This window comes from Notolepis coatsorum (genome assembly GCF_963971535.1).
Source record: "Notolepis coatsorum genome assembly, chromosome: 6".
Taxonomy (NCBI): Eukaryota; Metazoa; Chordata; class Actinopteri; order Aulopiformes; family Paralepididae; genus Notolepis; species Notolepis coatsorum.
The window spans coordinates 69,882,578-69,900,921 of record NC_140170.1 but is presented as its reverse complement, the minus strand read 5'-3'; the positions used below and the strand labels follow the sequence as shown (position 1 = coordinate 69,900,921).

Sequence of the window (18,344 nt, the reverse complement as noted above, 5' to 3'; positions counted from 1 at the left end):
ATCCTTGCCGTCCTGGCTCAGGGCAGGGTCGACGAACATCCCCTGTCAAAGACGACGTCGTAGTCAAGAGTGTAAAACATGTTACAATCAAAGCACGTACAACAGAGTAGCATTAAGCTAACGGCCGCTCCAACCGTCGGTCGCTATTACCCCTGCTCGCGAGACGCCGAGCGAACGGCGCACGCGACCAGAGGGGAGCTCACGGCGGCGCGCGAGTAGCAGAAGCTACCTCGCGCTGGCCTCGTCCGATAGCAGCAAGCTAATGTTTCCTAATGATCACAACAGCTAGCGCCGCAGCTAACAGCTGACTGGCTAACAGTAGGCCCAACCTCTGTAGGCCCCGCAGTGATCCCAGCAGGCTAACGCCGCAGCTAACAGCTGACCGGCTAACCGTAAGCTAAGCAGCTATCACTTGAACTTGTACACAATGACATAACACTCACCCAGACAGGCCGTCGTTCTGAAACCCTCCTCACTTTTTAAGAGAAAAGAGAAACAAGATGTCAACACAGCTTTACAGCGGTGATTTTACCAACACCCGACGGAATCAGCACAATACCAAACTGGCCTGTGTAGCTGACTTGAACATGGATCTTCCGCTAACGAACATCCATGCACATATCTCCTCGTGAAGGAATACTCTCATTTGGATATGAAAGAAGGGGCTACACGGTGACAGGGAGATACCCACTCGTCCAGAAAACACAGGGATCACCAGTGTTAATGGTCGCGGCCCACTAGTTAAAACTACAATGGTCTTCAGACCAAGGTCGCCTAGGTGGCTGAACAAAGGACCCTAGCCTGGGGCCGGTTTCCATAAACATTGTCAAGTAGCCCCCATAGCACTAACAGACAAGTGAAGCCCGCCAGCAACAGTACTCACCCAACCTGAAACCCACCGCTTCTCACAACAGCGGCGCGTCCACAGTTCAGCTGTGGCCTGACAGGTTTCACCCCAACAAACACAGCAAGGAACTGCAGTTGAGAAGCATGCAGCGGCGTGCTCCCAATACGAAAACCGGTGGAGGGTTTTTAGAATGATCACCATCTTCCAGACACTCCAGTGACGAAGACAACATTGCTGTATTTTCTCGAAAATAGTGAGAGAGAAAATAAAGATATGATGTCAACGTATCTCCTTGTTCTTCCTTTCCTTGTAAACAATATTTTTCTCCACGTCAAGTGGGCATATGAGCAACACGTTGCTTGTGATGAAATTTGAGAAGGAGATGAGTGTGTGGCACCACCCCTGCTTATATAGGTAAGCGGATGGGGGTGTGGCCAGATGAATTCTGGCATTTAAAGGTACATTTGTGAAATTATTCAGTGTATATATGCTGAAGCGAGATATATGCAATGAACGCTGAGCGTGAGCTAGTGTGGAACAGAACTGGTTCGAAACAAGGCGGACATTAATAAAATGTTCAATCAATCAATCAATCAATTCAATAACACACGCTCACTTAAAACAGCGCACCTCCCAGCTGCTTCTATAGAGAGGCAACTTCTCTTTTTTAACCTACTTTCTATAGAAGCATCTAAGAATGAAGTGAGCGTGTGTTATTGGAATGATTGATTGATTGATTGAGAATTGTATTAACACTTTGAGTGCCAACGACGAGATTTCTCGTTAGTTCATGCCAACCGTTCAGTGCCAACGACGAGAGATCTCGTTTTTTTTATTATTTATTAGCGATTTCCATTCATATTTCATCAATCTAGCCTCCCGTTACCACTGGAACTCTCTCTGAGCTCCATTGGGAAAATACCGCCCCCTATCGTCTCTCCGTGTGGTACTGCACCCCTTTGGATTGGATTGAATGAAACGCATGAAAAAAATAAATCCTGCTTCCACATTTTACTTCTCAGGCATGTAACTCGAGCCGATCGGATTCATTGTGGACCATCAGAACAGCGTGGAATCGGTGTTTCGACCACCCAGCGTTGGATCAATAAACGTGATCGATATTTGGAATGGCGATGAGGAATTGGAATAATCTTTTTGGAGAACATCTGATCTGAGGTAAGGAATCTATTTTACCAGTCTTGGGATAATCAGAGCTTTTTTCACAGAGATATCAACGTGGGCCCTATGTGTGTGTGTGCATGTGTGTGTGCTGATCAGGAAATGGATAATCGATTTTTCAGCCCGCTTCTATAGCGTGCATAAGTACACATATACTATCGATAATCTAGCGTTCATTTGAAAACTATTCATAAATAGGCCGAAAAATTACAACGTTTTTTGTGTATTCCAGTGTATTCCACTAAAGGGCGATTATCACAGAATCTTTATATTTTCCTGAAACTGTCAAAAAACGAGTTTTTCAAAATGGTATAAAACGGAAATGAACCGATTAAAAAACAATCCGTTTCGACAATGTTGACTGCAAACAAGTCATTGATAAGCGACGGCCATATTATACACATAGCCATAATTTAAGATATAGTTTATGCGTTCGCAAATATGAGAGCTCTATCATTGAAGTGGGCGTTAGCACGCAACGGAGTTCCGGGGCACCGGACCCGTGGCACGGAAAGTGTCAATGTCTGCCTTGTTTCGAACTGGTTATTCTTTGGCCCTCTTTCGAAGTCGGTTATGCTTAGAGTTTGGAATCAGGGCTGGTGGTCTATCGCCCTGCTCTAAAGATAAACTCTAAACATAACCGACTTCGAAAGAGGGCCTAAGCCTAACCAGTTTGAAACAAGGCGGACATTACCGGTAATACAATTTTCAATCAATCAATCAATCAATTCAATAACACATGCTCACTTAAAACAGCGCACCTCCCAGCTGCTTCTATAGAAAGTAGGTAAAAAAATAAAATGTGCTTCCTATAGGGAGGCAACTTCTCTTTTTTTTTGCCTACTTTCTATAGAAGCATCTAAGAATGAAGTTCTTAACAGTTCTTAACCAGTTCGAAACAAGGCGGACATTAATAAAATGTTCAATCAATCAATCAAACCAATAACACACGCTCACTTCATTCATGCCTTGAAACAGCGCACCTCCGAGCTGCTTCCACACGGAGGCAACTTCTCTTTAAATTTTGTTTGGAACTACTTTTTCTGCGGATGGTTTTGTCAATAAATCTTCAATTAATGTGTGTTTATTGTATAGCGATAAGGTTGGATGAATTCGGCCATTGTATAAAAGCATTACATCACACGACAGAGTGTGTTTTATAAATTAGATCACGCCTATGGGGGTCTAACGACCCTCGGCTGCGCCTCGGGCCTAACAACAACAACCCATAGGCGTGATCTAATTTCTATAACACACTCTGTCTCATGATGTAATGCTTAATTATTAGAGGTAAGCAGGAAGAAAATAGGGATTTGAGAGCAAACTGATTTACAGATTATGTGATTGGAAAAGTAACTATACTGTAGTTCCTCGTTAATGACTAGGTACTTAAAGGATCAATAGACGGCCACCGATATTGGCAACATTTTAGATTTCCGATTATATCTCAAAAGTAATTGATAGTACTAAGTATTTGCAACCAAATATTAACTCATTCAGCGCCGGGGATTAGTCGGGGCCCTGTGGTCGCATTGCCACACGTTAAAATATAGGACTGAGTCACCTTTATATTATAGCTATGGATACAATACCATGGTCATTTGACAGTAACTATCTTCCTTTCAAGATGCAAAAAAGAAAAAAAAATTCCATCCATACATTCCCTTTTTATACCGTGGTGAATATAAGTATGGTTTTAGAGCGGTCTAGGGTAATTCATGAAATCCTTAGAGCCCTATACGTCGATTCCACTCTAGACGTTGCCATGTCTTGCCTGTATACGGTATTATCCCGAAATCAAATCTAGATCATAGCTATTATGTTCCATCATGAATGCATGGGGGGGGGTCTTTCTGATTATTTGATTGTCAGTAACGGCATTCGCATTAAACAATAAAAACGGTTATCAGCCTGATCGGTATGAAAGCATTGCAGGATCAAGCTAAAATTTACGTCAAATCGCCCTTAGCTGTGGCCGGGAGTATTCCAAAAATAATATGAAACCGGAGACCTGGGGCCGTCCCACAGAGAAAGATACAAGGGTAGAAAGGGTGCTCGATACCGCCATCTAGCGTGATGCGGTCTGTATTGCACTTTTACATTCTCATGAGGATTCCCCATGTTAACACTTTGGCTGCCTAAGGTTAAATTCATGATATACCATAGATTGCCAGCGCTATTTGTCTATGGAGAAAGTCCCCTTCTTTGCAGGGCTATAACTTTTTAAATTCTATTGCTACATTGCCATTATTAGGGCCCATTCAAAGTCCTATATGTATTGTTCATTGTGTAGCAACGTTAAACTTTTTCATTCACATATTCATAGTAAAGTATGGTCTAATGCAGGGGTCAGCAACCTTTTTGACATGGAGTGCCTGTTTGAAATATAGTTGTAACTAGTGTGCCTCAACAATATTCCATGCATCGTACATTTTTTTTCTCATAATCAGGTCGTTTTAATGATAATTTTTACATTATTACATCATTATTGTTATTGTTATTATTAACAATATTATTATGATGGTTGTATCAACCCTAAATCTGAGTGGGGGGAGGGGGAATGCAATGCAGACAAACAGCTGCATACAGTGCGACCATTTCACTCACATTTGCCCATTCATTTTTGGACACATCACACACCATCGGTGTGTGTACTGTACGTGTGCTGTCATAGCTCCACCTACAGGCCTAATGGAGAACACCAGGATGTGAATGGAGGGTGAATGTGAGGTATATTGTGTAAATAAGTTTTGATTGATCGCAAGACTACACTGTAAAAAAAAAAATAATAATAAGTTACCAGAACTTAAAAATATTGAGTTCAGTAACTGTGCATTAAGGTTTTCAGTTTTCAATCCATAATACGTTAACAGAAAAATAAGTACACAACCACATTATTTCAACCTAATAAAACTATGTTTATTGTCATTGTTTTAAGAACACAAGTTGACTTGGTAATACTCACATTTTGAGTAAAAAAAATGGCTTTTAACATGTGCAATGTTCAATGAAATAGAAAAATAAATAATAAAATGTGTTGATTAATCCCACTGGTCACAATGGTGACCATAATAATGTTTTTGTTATAAGGCTCTGCAAATGTTACTGAATTATGTAGCAATGTATTTCCAGCTAAATTGAAATAATAAACAAATAAAGGGTCTCAATTAAATATGTGGTAGTAAAAAGAACCTGTGGGAGGATTTCAACAAGATAAATGTGACAACAGTGCAAAATATTTCACTATAATATTTCAAAAAAAATATTAGATTTTTTTTCTTTTTTTTTTAATGCTGCCCCCTGTGCCTATGCAAATGCCCCCGCGTGCCTATGCAGGCACGCGTGCCTAGGGTTGCCTACCCCTGGTCTAATGTGTAAGTATGTTTTCATCTCTTTCTGCAGCTTTCTCCAGAACGTGATATATAGCCCCAAATGCATTATATTGATGATGAAATACAGTTTGATGGCAATCAGCGCGATATAAAAAATTCCAACTAGACATACTTCTAGAAGTTACTACACGTCATCTGATGTTGACCGGATGGGCGAGGGGGCGTTTATAATTCCGTGGGCAGCGTTATACCAATCATCTAATGTGGGTCAAATGTTGATAATAGCAGTTAGTATCGAAGACGGTAACGTTACACGCTCAAACTCACCCCAGTCTCCGCGCGCCGTTGGGCGATCATCGTAGAGTAGAAATCTTATCATTATGGGATATATTTTTACCCGGTCCATCTCCAGCTTGTATAATGGTATATACGTCCAAATCATGTTGTTTATCGAGTTATTGCCAATCGATCACTGTGTAGCGTGACGAGCCAGAGTCCCATGACCTATAGCGAGCGCCCGGAAGTACTACGGACGTCTAGCACAACCTCTATGGCACATCCTGTTTGGCGATTGCGCCGATCGGCCACCAGATGGCGCTCCTGAACCGCCAGAGAGCTCAGTGGGTCCTGCTGGTGGATCTCAGGCCAGCGGAGGGGACATATGAATCAGATCGCAGATTTTTGAAATATTGATATAAGGACGCTGTACAGCGTCCTCCGGCAACTTGAGCATGGCCCGCAATGACGTCAAAAGACGTTTCATGGCAGTCAAAGTGTTAAGCCCGAGTCCGTGCGCCTGTAATGAATAGAAATATCGAATAAAAGAAATAATGATCAAATAAAGAGTATACTCGTCGTTGGCGGGGAATGTGTTAAAGGTGCTATGGATAAAATGTTTATGCAATATATTTTATCTTTTTTAAACAATACATGCATCGAGCTTTTAGAAAGGTGTGGAAAAAATGTATTGTTTTCCCCACCCAAATTTTTTTTTTAAATGATTTTAGCATTTAAAAATGTTTTGCAGGTCCAAAATTAACATTGTATACATGTTGCATACATGTATCCACGCCCCCTACTTCATTCCCCACGTGGAATGCACCCGACTGGATAAATTACATGCTGGTGCTCTAGTGCGACATCTAGTGGCTGAATGTATCTATAGCACCTTTAAATATGACAACTTTAAGTTGATATTTATTTATTAAAAAAGAAATTAGTCCCCAAAAATGTGTGGGCATTTCCGTTCCATTTCAAATCTACTGCGTCTAGAATACTGAGCCAAAACAACCAAACATGTTTCACTGGAATCCAAGACGTACAGACTGCATGTCGGGCTTCAAGAGGCTTGTTACACATTCAAGCTGCTTGTTACACAACTTGGAAGGCCAGACAATTCTTCCAGATTCCAAATCGATGGCCGAAGAGCAAAACGTCCTATCTGTGAAATTTACTTTGAGAAAAAGGAAATTCTTGCTGAATGGACTATATTATGTGTTAATACAGTTCGTGCCTCCTGTGCATCAGTGTTAAAACTACGGTTATTATGACTGCTTGTTTCTTTTTACTCATTATATACTGTTAATGTTATTCTCCTCTCCTTTGTTCTTGTTACTGACTCGTGTCAATTTTCCATGTTTTCGCTATAGTGTCTGCCTTATGTCTCTGATCCTGTTTTGGGCTTCGTTCCCTCCTAGCACTGTTTTTCTTTTTTAAATAATGTGCTAAATAAATAGACTAACTAAACTAAAGTGGAGCACTTTCAGCCATCAAAATGGTTCATTGGACTGAGTGAATGGAACCGTTCTGCAGTTCTCTCTTCCTCCCACCCTGTGTGACTCAATCATACTCAGAAAAACAGATGAGATGCAAGTTGTATTTCATGTGTTTGTTTTTTAATCCAAAGCTGAAGCAGACAAAAGTACAGCAGTCGGACATGAAAAAAAAAAAAAGGGATTCCTCTGTGTTCCCCCTACGAACAGCTGTGAGGGGCAAAGAAAAAAAGAAAAACAAATGGAAACATAATGTACACTGATAAAAATCCCATTTTAACACATTATTTGAGCTCATATTGACTCAGTGGTATAAACCTGCCCATGGGGTAAGAGAAATGTCTTAAAACAGCCATTGTTTCAAGTGAAATTACCTCAACCTATTGGCAGATTTTTCTATTCAAGATCTTGACTCAATGCAAGACTAAATTACCTAAAATGGAGATTTATATTTTGCAGTATGACATTTTTTTGTTTTTGTTTGGGGGGGGGGGGGGGGGGGGGGACATGTACGTGGATTAAACAAAGTGATGTGACTTAACTTCAATGATAAAATAACAGACAAACAGAATAGTTCCCCATGGTCCCAGGTGGGCTGGGAGGTGCCCAGTTGTACCAAGGTGTAAACAGAAATAACATGTAATAAAGTGTGATGACAGCTTGCTGGTGGTGGTGTGACAGATCCTGCTTGATGGCATCGCCCCGCAGGATGCTGGCTCCCATGTGGAGGGAGGGGGGGAAGGGGGGTGTGACCACTTGTTGACCAAGTTGTAAAGCCGCAAATCGCCAGATTTGTCACCTAAAAGTCGTTTATAAGCGTACGTAAAAAGGAAAAATCCATGATAAAACAATTTACATTGTGCTATTTTTATGATCTTGGATCGTTAATTCAATATCAATGACAACTCTCTCCCCAAACTGGAAGTCAGAGCATCACGTTTTCAATTTGTGATATCAAGAGACACTGGGAGTTTTATTTAGATGTGTAAAGGTCTGAATCTGAAAATGTTCTCATACCCCAAGTAAAATCACCATGGATACTGTCATAATGTCCTAGTAAAATCACCATGGATACTGTCATAATGTCCTAGTAAAAGCACCATGGATACTGTCATAATGTCCTAGTAAAAGCACCATGGATACTGTCATAATGTCCTAGTAAAAGCACCATGGATACTGTCATAATGTCCTAGTAAAAGCACCATGGATACTGTCATAATGTCCTAGTAAAATCACCATGGATACTGTCATAATGTCCTAGTAAAATCACCATGGATACTGTCATAATGTCCTAGTAACATCACCATCAGAAGGACGGCCACATCCCAGGCGTTGACACTGCTCTAGGATTCTATTTGACGGGGCGAGAAGACGACATGGAATCTGGCGTCAGAGTGAGAGTGGCTACTGAGCCACTGCCCCGGCTGATGGCCACTCCCACCCTGAAGCCAGATTCCTGCACGGTGAATACATCGAACCCCTTCTTCTGGGTTCTAATCCCAGAAGCAAACCAGTGGGGTCAGTGTGCGCCTTCTCGCCGCTAGCTTCCAGGGTTGAGACCTGAAGGCGGGTTCTACGTGCTCTGCGGCGCGCGGGTAGAGTGGCGCAGTGGTGATCTTTCGGCCGGCGGTCTTCGCTCCCACTGAAAACCTATAGTCTACCTCTAATAACCCCATGGGTCGACGGATCAGGCGGAACCGCACATTCCTCGTAGGCGTCGCTGCTTACACACAGACGACGCGCATACCTGTCGTAGGTACATCTTCACCATGACATTAGCTAACAGAAAGCAATACTTTACAAAAAAAAAAAAAAAAAGAGGTCCTACACGTAACTCAAGCCGATAAACACGTCTGCATAGCGTCGACTGGAAACTCGACATGGCAAAGTTATAAACTCTGAAGCACGACAACATGAAAGGCTTAACCGAGGGGGGCGGCGGAGGGGTTAAAAAGTCATCGTTGCTTTACAATCGCAGCAACTGGAGGATTTTTTTTTGCTACAATGCCTATGCTTTAATGCAACCCTAGAAAAATACAGTAGCGGTAGGACTCCCGACTCTCCGAGGAGCGACCCGGAGAAGGAGATAACCGTCGGCCCGGTTCCAGTATGAAACATGGCTCCCTTTCTTTTCTGCCTTTGTACCTGGATCAAAAAACGGTGTTCATTAAAGGTAAAAGAGGAGGACAAGGAGCGGCTCCCCCGGAATGGGAGTGGGCCGTCGAGTGGCTGCACAGGACTCTGGTCTACATTCACACGAGACGCCGAATCCGACAGGCAAAAGACACACTCCCTAGTGCCTGGCCTAGAATGAGATATAACCATCTAATTCCAGCTCACAATCAGGGACAGAGTGCTTACATTCCACTTGTCATTAAAAAAAAATAAACGAAAGAGAAGAAAATAAAAATAAAATACATTTTGCTTCCTTTGCATGTACTGTATGTAATAGAAACATTGTTTTCCCTTGCATTATTTTCTTTCCTTTTTGGGATTTAGCCGTTTTAAAACATAACATTCACAGGATCCGGGGCTGGAGCTACACAACAGGGATAAAGGGATATGAGAGAGTAGTACTACAGCAGCCTGCTGGCTACTCTATAGCTACCGCTAAGGCCGACGTTCCGTTCCAACATTCGGTACAACCTGACAGTCGGGGAGGAGGGAGAGATCCTACAGTATGGCTTCCTCTCCTCCCCCTCCTCCTCTACGATTCATAATCTCTTGGCTGGTGTAGAAACATGACTTAATATCCTCTCTTATCATAGCAGAGTGGTCGATTTGTTAAAATGGTTCTGAGTAATAAAAACAAACAAAAATAAACACTCCTACAAAACATTAAAATCTGTCATGAAAAATAAAACACTTAAGAAAATCCATGCAATGCGACGTCCCAATTCCCATGTGTCGACGATTATTGCTTCCTTTTTGTTTTTTTTTACAACCTGTGTGTTTGTATGTGCGTGCACACTCTTGTGTATTCGTATGTGCATGCACACTCTTGTGTGTTTGTGTATGCGTGCATGAGTGCGTATTTCAGTGGGCAGGTGTCTGCGTCTCGGCCATGGCGTTGTTGGCTTTCATCCTCCTCTTCACCAGCAGTGGATTGGTCGAGTCTTCGATGGTCTTGATCTTGATTTGCTCATAGTCCACCCTCATCGTTGCCAAGGCACTGGTCATTTCCTCCTGAGAGATCGGGACAGGAAGGAACCACGTTGGACCACCTTGATGTACCTCTACTGTGTTATTACGGTTTGGTACAAAACCATTTAAAATGCACCTCTACTGTGTTATTACGGTTTGGTACAAAACAATTTCAAATGCACCTCTACTGTGTTATTACGGTTTGGTACAAAGCCATTTAAAATGCACCTCTACTGTGTTATTACGGTTTGGTACAAAGCCATTTAAAATGCACCTCTACTGTAGTGCTTCCCAATCCTCTCCTCGAAGCACCCCAGCCGTTCCATGTATTTGTGTTAAATTCCACCACCAGCACACATGATTCAACTTAACAAGCCCTTTATTAGTTGAATCAGGTGTGCTGGTGGTGGAATTTAACAAATACATGGAACGGCTGTGGTGTCTCGAGGAGAGGTTTGAGAACCACTGCTTTTACTGTGTTATTACGGTTTGGTACAAAACAATTAAAAATGCACCTCTACTGTGTTATTACGGTTTGGTACAAAACCATTAAAAATGCACCTCTACTGTGTTATTACGGTTTGGTACAAAACCATTTAAAATGCACCTCTACTGTGTTATTACGGTTTGGTACAAAACCATTTAAAATGCACCTCTACTGTGCATTAGCTACAAAACATTCATTCATCTGAAATGTCTGGAGAAATGTCTGGTATCAAAATGACACATAAAAACTCAGCAGGGATAGATTCTGAGTGCTAGAATATTAATGTATCTTTTCTGGAACAGTTCTACGGGGGTTTGAATGTCGGTGTGTACGTTGCCAATGGATTATTCTAACCTTGACGTCCTCCCATGCGTCTTTCTCCTCCTTCAGAACGCGGCTGGTGTGGAGGGGCGTCTGGGGAACCTCCATCGACTGCTGCAGGGACACAAACACAGATGACAACAATTAAATAAATAACATAATAGTATTATTATATTCATACACACGCCACACGGTAGTTCTTAATCTAGGGATTATCTTGAGTAACCGTGTCATGATTTCTGGAAGGAGACGTCACTGTTGTGAGTTTTTCAAATGTAATTTTTTGTGCGTTGAGCGTCAAAAGGCGAGTGCCATTCAGCTCTGTTGTATTGGAGTGACCACAGATGATACGTAATAATCTACGTCAGGTATCTCCAAAAAATGGCAAACCACACAGAAATTATCTGGATGGATAGCAAGCACTCCGGGTAAAAGAATATGTTTTATTTTATTTTATTTTTATTATCTTTTCCCCCCTTCTTTTTCCGTTTTTCTCCCCTCCCAATGTTAGTCGTTATGCCAATTCCCAATCCCCTTCCTGGTCATTGCGCACTCTACCCCCTACCGTCGGTCCGGGAGGGCGGAGACTATCGCATGCTTCCTCAGACACATGTGTAGCCAGCCCACTGCTTCTTTTCACCTGGCAGCGCGGACTCTCACTGGGCGAGTGTAACGTGTGGAAGGTCACACTACCTCTCCTAGATCCTTCCCTTGCTGTGCAGGCGCTAGGGCTGGGCGATATGGCCAAAAATGATATCGCGATAACGATATGATAATGTTATCATATCACTCAATATCGATAATTATCGAAATTGTTATACCGGTAAGTATAAATTTTTTTTTTTTTTTTAACAGATGTATGTTTATTTTGCAGCAATTCTTTGTCGTTGCCGCCATCTTTAGTGTTACAGCCCCTCACACTCCAGTTCTCAGGCTGTGGCTGGTTTGAAAGCGAAAGTAAACAGGCTTCTTTGAGGTCTGGCTCTGCTAGTTTCTTTTCTATCTTTTGCCGCTTTTTTGGTGGACAAACCACCGCACACATGCACCGTGACTCGTGACTGGAGACTAGCTCTGCTAGCACACATAGCCTACTGTGTACAGACGGTTTCAAACTGTATTTTACATTAGAAAGCAAACAAAATAAATAGACAAGAGAAAAATAAATCTCAATTTGGTCAGTATCGTCATTTGGACAAGCAAAGCCATTACTTTAAGTTGCAGGCAAGAAAGACAAGTCTGTCCACCGTCTCTGGTTTTAAAACTGCCCTGTTGCAGGTCACAAAAAATTTAAAATTTAAAAATTTAAATCGATTTCAAAAATATATATATATATTTGTTTCCGATATCGATTATTAAAATATATCGCGATAATTATCGTTTTATCGCCCAGCCCTAGCCGGCGCCCCGACCGAACTGTAGGAGTCGCTGTTTACAACAACCAGGACCCACCCTCGCCGGGTTTCCCACCCGCTAACACTGCCAATTGTGCTAGTATGGACGGTCGGCCAAGCCGGAGGCCGCTAAAAGAAATATGTTTTATACATTTTGAGTAAAAGTTCCCCAGATAATATATATACATTTCTTTTTAATAAAAAGATTATCCATCTGCTCACAAGTCCAAAAATAAGCATTAGTGAACAACATGTTTTGCATGAACCAGATGATACTATGTTGGTTTTTAAAGTGTTATCTTTGTACTTGTGAGGATATGGATAAAAAACTATATTCATCAGGGTATCTGCAAGGTGTAAGTTCAATTTAAGACATTTTAAGACCTTTTTACTACCACTTAAGACAAACATTTTATACCAATTTCACAACCATACTAGCCAAAGAAACAAAAAAACACATACTTTTGAAGACTTTTTTAATACCCCGCTGATACCCCATTCATGCTGTTCTAGAGTTAAAATGTTAAAATTAATGAGAGTTAGCAAGAGAGAGGGGTACAGCAGGAGAGAGAGGGGTACAGCAGGGGAGAGAGAGGTACAGCAGGAGAGAGAGGTACAGCAGGAGAGAGAGGTACAGCAGGAGAGAGAGGGGTACAGCAGGAGAGAGAGGGGTACAGCAGGAGAGAGAGGGGTACAGCAGGAGAGAGGAGAGAGAGAGGGGTACAGCAGGAGAGAGAGAGGGGTACAGCAGGAGAGAGAGAGGTACAGCAGGAGAGAGAGAGGGGTACAGCAGGAGAGAGAGAGGTACAGCAGGAGAGAGAGAGAGAGAGGTACAGCAGGAGAGAGAGAGGGGTACAGCAGGAGAGAGAGGGGGGTACGGCAGGAGAGAGAGGGGTACAGCAGGAGAGAGAGAGAGGTACAGCAGGAGAGAGAGGTACAGCAGGAGAGAGGGGTACAGGAGGAGAGAGAGAGAGGTACAGCAGGAGAGAGAGGTACAGCAGGAGAGAGAGGGGTACAGGAGGAGAGAGAGAGAGGTACAGCAGGAGAGAGAGGTACGGCAGGAGAGAGAGGGGTACAGCAGGAGAGAGAGAGAGAGAGGTACAGCAGGAGAGAGAGGTACGGCAGGAGAGAGAGAGGGGTACAGCAGGAGAGAGGGGGGGGTACGGCAGGAGAGAGAGGGGTACAGCAGGAGAGAGAGAGAGGTACAGCAGGAGAGAGAGGTATGGCAGGAGAGAGAGGGGTACAGGAGGAGAGAGAGAGAGGTACAGCAGGAGAGAGAGGTACGGCAGGAGAGAGAGGGGTACAGCAGGAGAGAGAGAGGGGTATGGCAGGAGAGAGAGGGGTACAGCAGGAGAGAGAGAGGGGTATGGCAGGAGAGAGGGGGGAAGAGAGGGGTACAGCAGGAGAGAGAGAGAGGTACGGCAGGAGAGAGAGAGGGGGGAGAGAGACATTGAGCAGGAGTGGCAGAGTGCACTCACGTTGATCCAGGGGTGGTTCATGAACTCTGTGATGGTCAGTCTCTCGGTGGGCTCGGTCTTCAGCAGGGTTCTAATTAGTTGCTTGGCTACACAATCACACACACAAAAAACACCATATTCTTATTTCATATGTGTGTTAAGACAATAACAACATTTATAACAGCTATTGATTGAAATCAATAACCTTTATTTGGACAGAGACACTCTGGCGTATGAGGGAAAATAATAAAGTCTCTAACACTTTTCTTTTAAATAAAATACCAGAGGTTGTAAAATAAACAGTAACAAAGTAAAGCAAAATGTGAGAATATAAAAGTGTGTGTGTGTGTGTGTGTGTGTGTGTGTTTTTGACGTTGTAGGATACAAAGACAGTGGGGAAAAGTCCCATTTTTACTATCTTTCAATTTCAATTTCAGGTGAAAATTTCCTAACGGGCGTAGACTTTAAAGCTGTATCTGCTGTAGTTGCACAAATTGTGCAAACAAAGACAGATAAGTCAATCTAATGTAATTTGCTCCATTTCTGTGGCGCAGATCAGGTAACACGACACTTGACTCTAGGGCTGGGCGATTAATCGATTTAATCGATTAATTTGAATGATTGATTTAGGACGATTTTCTAAAATTAAAATCGATTTTCAAAAAAAGGAAAAAAAATCACCTTTTATTTGACAAAAAGTGATGTTTGGTGAAAGTTAGATTTGCACTTTATTAATCCCAATAGGGAAATTCATTCTTGTTTGATGATCAAGAGGCACCTTCTATTTGTTTTAAGTGAAGTTTGGTTAAAAAGCAAGTTATTGCACTATTAATCCCAATAGGGACATTCATCTTTGTTTGATCAAGAGTAACCTTATATATATATATATAATTTATTTGTTTAAGTTAAGATTGGTGAAAGTTAGGTTTGCACTTCAATCCCAATAGGGAAATTCATCTTGGTTTGATATTTTTTGTGTCAAATAAAAACAGAGCTTATTTGAATGATTTCCTTGGCGTTTCTAGTTTTTAAGAGAAATTAAATCGATTAAAATCGTAAATGGGATATGGTGTGAAATAATCTGAGATTACATTTTTAGGCCATATCGCCCAGCCCTACGTGACTCTCGTCACAACTCTGCACCATCTTGTTTGAAAGCCCCGGAACAGGAAGTGTCTCACCTTCCTCCGACACGTCGGACCACTCCAGGTTGGGGAACTCGTAGTGGCCCATGCGGATCCTCTTCTTCATCCCCGGTGAGATGGCCAGACCGTGGTTTGAGTAGAAGGGAGGGTAACCACACAACCTGAAGGACATCCACCCGTTAGATAATGACGTGATAAAGATAAGATTATACAATGTATTTTGTGTATTTTGTTTGATAAATTAGGCCCAATGCAGATAACTGCACACATCAGTTGATTGGCAACATTGTACACTATGTGTTAGTGTGCATAAGCTAACAGGGATGCAAGCTGAGCTGAGCTGTCTGCTACTGTACCTGTACAGTATGTGTTAGTGTGCATAAGCCAACAAAAGCTGAGCTGTATGCTACCTGTACAGTATGTGTTAGTGTGCATAAACCAACAGAAGCTGAGCTGTCTGCTACCTGTACAGTATGTGTTAGTGTGCATAAGCCAACAGAAGCTGAGCTGTCTGCTACCTGTACAGTATGTGTTAGTGTGCATAAGCCAACAGAAGCTGAGCTGTATGCTACCTGTACAGTATGTGTTAGTGTGCATAAGCCAACAGAAGCTGAGCTGTCTGCTACCTGTACAGTATGTGTTAGTGTGCATAAGCCAACAGAAGCTGAGCTGTCTGCTACCTGTACAGTATGTGTTAGTGTGCATAAGCCAACAGTGATGCAAGCTGAGCTGTCTGCTACCTGTACAGTATGTGTTAGTGTGCATTCATGTCTATTTTCATTTACATAGTTGTTCTAACTCCGCCCCCTCTCTTAGCTTGACAAGAGGAAAGCAAATCACTGTAATTGGAGGATCACGAAAAGAGGGCGGGGCTAGGGATCGATGAATAGCATTAAAGTCCAATGTGGTCACAAATACTTCCCCGATTTGGTTTACAATTCATGACCGGATTACAATTGATCCCTTTTTTTCCGTTAAAACAGTCTTTGGTTTATAATCCGTTTTCTTTTTTTATGTCATACCATGTGATTAAAGTCATGTTATCAGGTTGTTAGCACAGGGGGTCAGAGGAGAGGCTGACTTACAGGATATACATGATGACGCCCAGTGACCACATGTCACACGACTTGTCATACTTCTCTGGGCCCAGAACTTCTGGAGCTGCAAGGAGAGGAGAGGAAGATGAAAGGGTGAGAGGGGGGGGTATTAGAGAGAAGGAATGGAGAGAAGAAGACGAATGAGTGAGTGACATCATGTAAAGTGTAACCAAGGTGACACTTAAGTTTGTACTGTGATATTGATGGTGTCTTCAAGTTCACCTGCAAAGCTCCTACTTCCAATGTTGGAAGTCATACTTGTCAAATCCTTGATATGGGTTTTACACTATTTTTATCCACTCTGTTTTATCAATTTCTTTTAATTAAATAATCAAGTTTGCCAAAGCATTTTATTATCAAGAAGTGTTTTGAGTGTTTTATCATCAAGAAGTGTTTTATTATCAATGTGTTTTGAGTGTTTTATTATCAAGAAGTGTTTTATTATCAATAAGTGTTTTGAGTGTTTTGTTATCAAGTGTTTTATTATCAAGAAGCGTTTTGAGTGTTTTATTATCAAGTGTTGTATTATCAAGAAGTGTTTTGAGTGTTTTATTATCAAGTGTTGTATTATCAAGAAGTGTTTTGAGTGTTTTATTATCAAGAAGTGTTGTATTATCAAGAAGTGTTGTATTATCAAGAAGTGTTTTATTATCAAGAAGTGATTTATTATCAAGAAGTGATTTATTGAACATTTGACTGTTTTCATGTTGCAATGCACAGTGTGGGGGGGGAGTCGCACAGGGGAGGTATTTAACTGTGCTGTACTTGTACAATTGTATGTTTCAGAGGGTCATCCTCACTCTCATATTTTCAAGACTGGACTATTGCAATGCCCTCTATTCCGGTGTGGCAGACAAATACATCAACCGCCTTCAACTCGTCCAGAACGCAGCCGCCAGGCTCATGTCGGGCACCAAGATGAGGGACCACATCTCCCAAGTCCTTGCATCCCTACACTGGCTCCTCATGTTCACATACAAAGCCATAAACGGTCTCGCCCCAGCCTACATAAAGGAACACCTGGTCCAATCAGCCAGCTCCAGATCTCTCAGATCAAACAATCAAATCTGCCTTAAAATCACCCCCACAAGACTGGTGACAAAGGGAAACCGGGCATTCGCAGTCGCAGCGCCGAAACTCTGGAACAAGCTCCCACTAAACTTAAAATATGCAAGCACTCTATGGACATTTAAGGCCATGCTCAAAACCCACCTTTTCGCCATAAAAAATCCATGAGCTAGTTTTTGTATTGTAGTATGACTGCTGTATTATGTCCGTCCATTCTCTATCTGCTTGGTTGGCCTGCATGTATTTTTTTGTTTGTTTTCGTATTGTTCCTGTCTTTCTGTTTTTCTTTTTTCCCGGGGCTGCGCCCCGGGCCGATGTAACTATTGGTTGAGGGGCGCAATATAAATAAATGTATCATATAGGGCTGTCTTAAATACTTCAAAGCTTCGTTCGATGGGCATGGGATTCGAATATGAAAATAAAATTTGATTATTAAAAAAAAATAAAAATAGATATATATATATTTCTTTTTTTTGCTAAATCAACTCTGCCTCTCTTTGTTAACTACAACAAGCAATGCTGTTTGTTATTTAAGATGAGGTCGGACTCGGCACTGACAGATTTGTGTTCATTGTGCTGCTTTTATAAAGCCTCAAATGACGGCGTACAATATTTCATGAAAGCAAAGTGTTTTGTTTGTCTAAGATTTTAAAAGGTTTAAACTTTACAGCACTGACAAAGTTGAACAAAGTGCTGTACAAGTCCCACAACATAATTTTTTTTATTATTATTATTATTATTATTATTATTATTTTTCATCTCGAAGCTTCAAATTTAAATCTCGGCCCCGAAGCTTCGAATTCCCAAAAAAGGTCAGCCCTAGTATCATATCATCATGTGACAAATAAACCTGAACTTGTTGTTTTAGAGATCCTTACACTTACTTGGTGTGTGTGTGTGTGTTTTGGAAAACCTTACCCACATAATATGGCGTGTAGCATGGCGTGGCTAGGGAGTTGTGTGAGGTGGTCTCCTTGGCAAAACCAAAGTCTGTGAGTTTGAGCAGTGCACTGGGCCTCTTAGAGGTATACAGTAGATTCTCTGGCTACAGGGAGACAATAGGAAGGAGAGGGAAGGAGAGAGAGAGAGAGAGAGAGAGATCTG

General features: G+C 41.9%; 1 protein-coding gene across 1 annotated transcript in view; it reads right to left on the bottom strand.

The window, feature by feature from the left end:
* Positions 1–7,293: 7,293 nt before the first annotated feature.
* Positions 7,294–18,344, bottom strand: part of mapkapk2a (MAPK activated protein kinase 2a) — an 84,454-nt gene continuing 73,403 nt past the window's right edge. Inside the window, exons 5-10 of the mRNA XM_084317764.1 lie at positions 18,159–18,285; positions 16,161–16,236; positions 15,112–15,236; positions 13,952–14,037; positions 11,116–11,196; positions 7,294–10,316 (exon numbers count right to left, since the gene is read on the bottom strand). Coding sequence (XP_084173890.1) covers positions 10,167–10,316; positions 11,116–11,196; positions 13,952–14,037; positions 15,112–15,236; positions 16,161–16,236; positions 18,159–18,285 — 645 coding nt within the window. The 3' untranslated portion in view covers positions 7,294–10,166. The remainder of the gene's footprint in view (positions 10,317–11,115; positions 11,197–13,951; positions 14,038–15,111; positions 15,237–16,160; positions 16,237–18,158; positions 18,286–18,344) is intronic.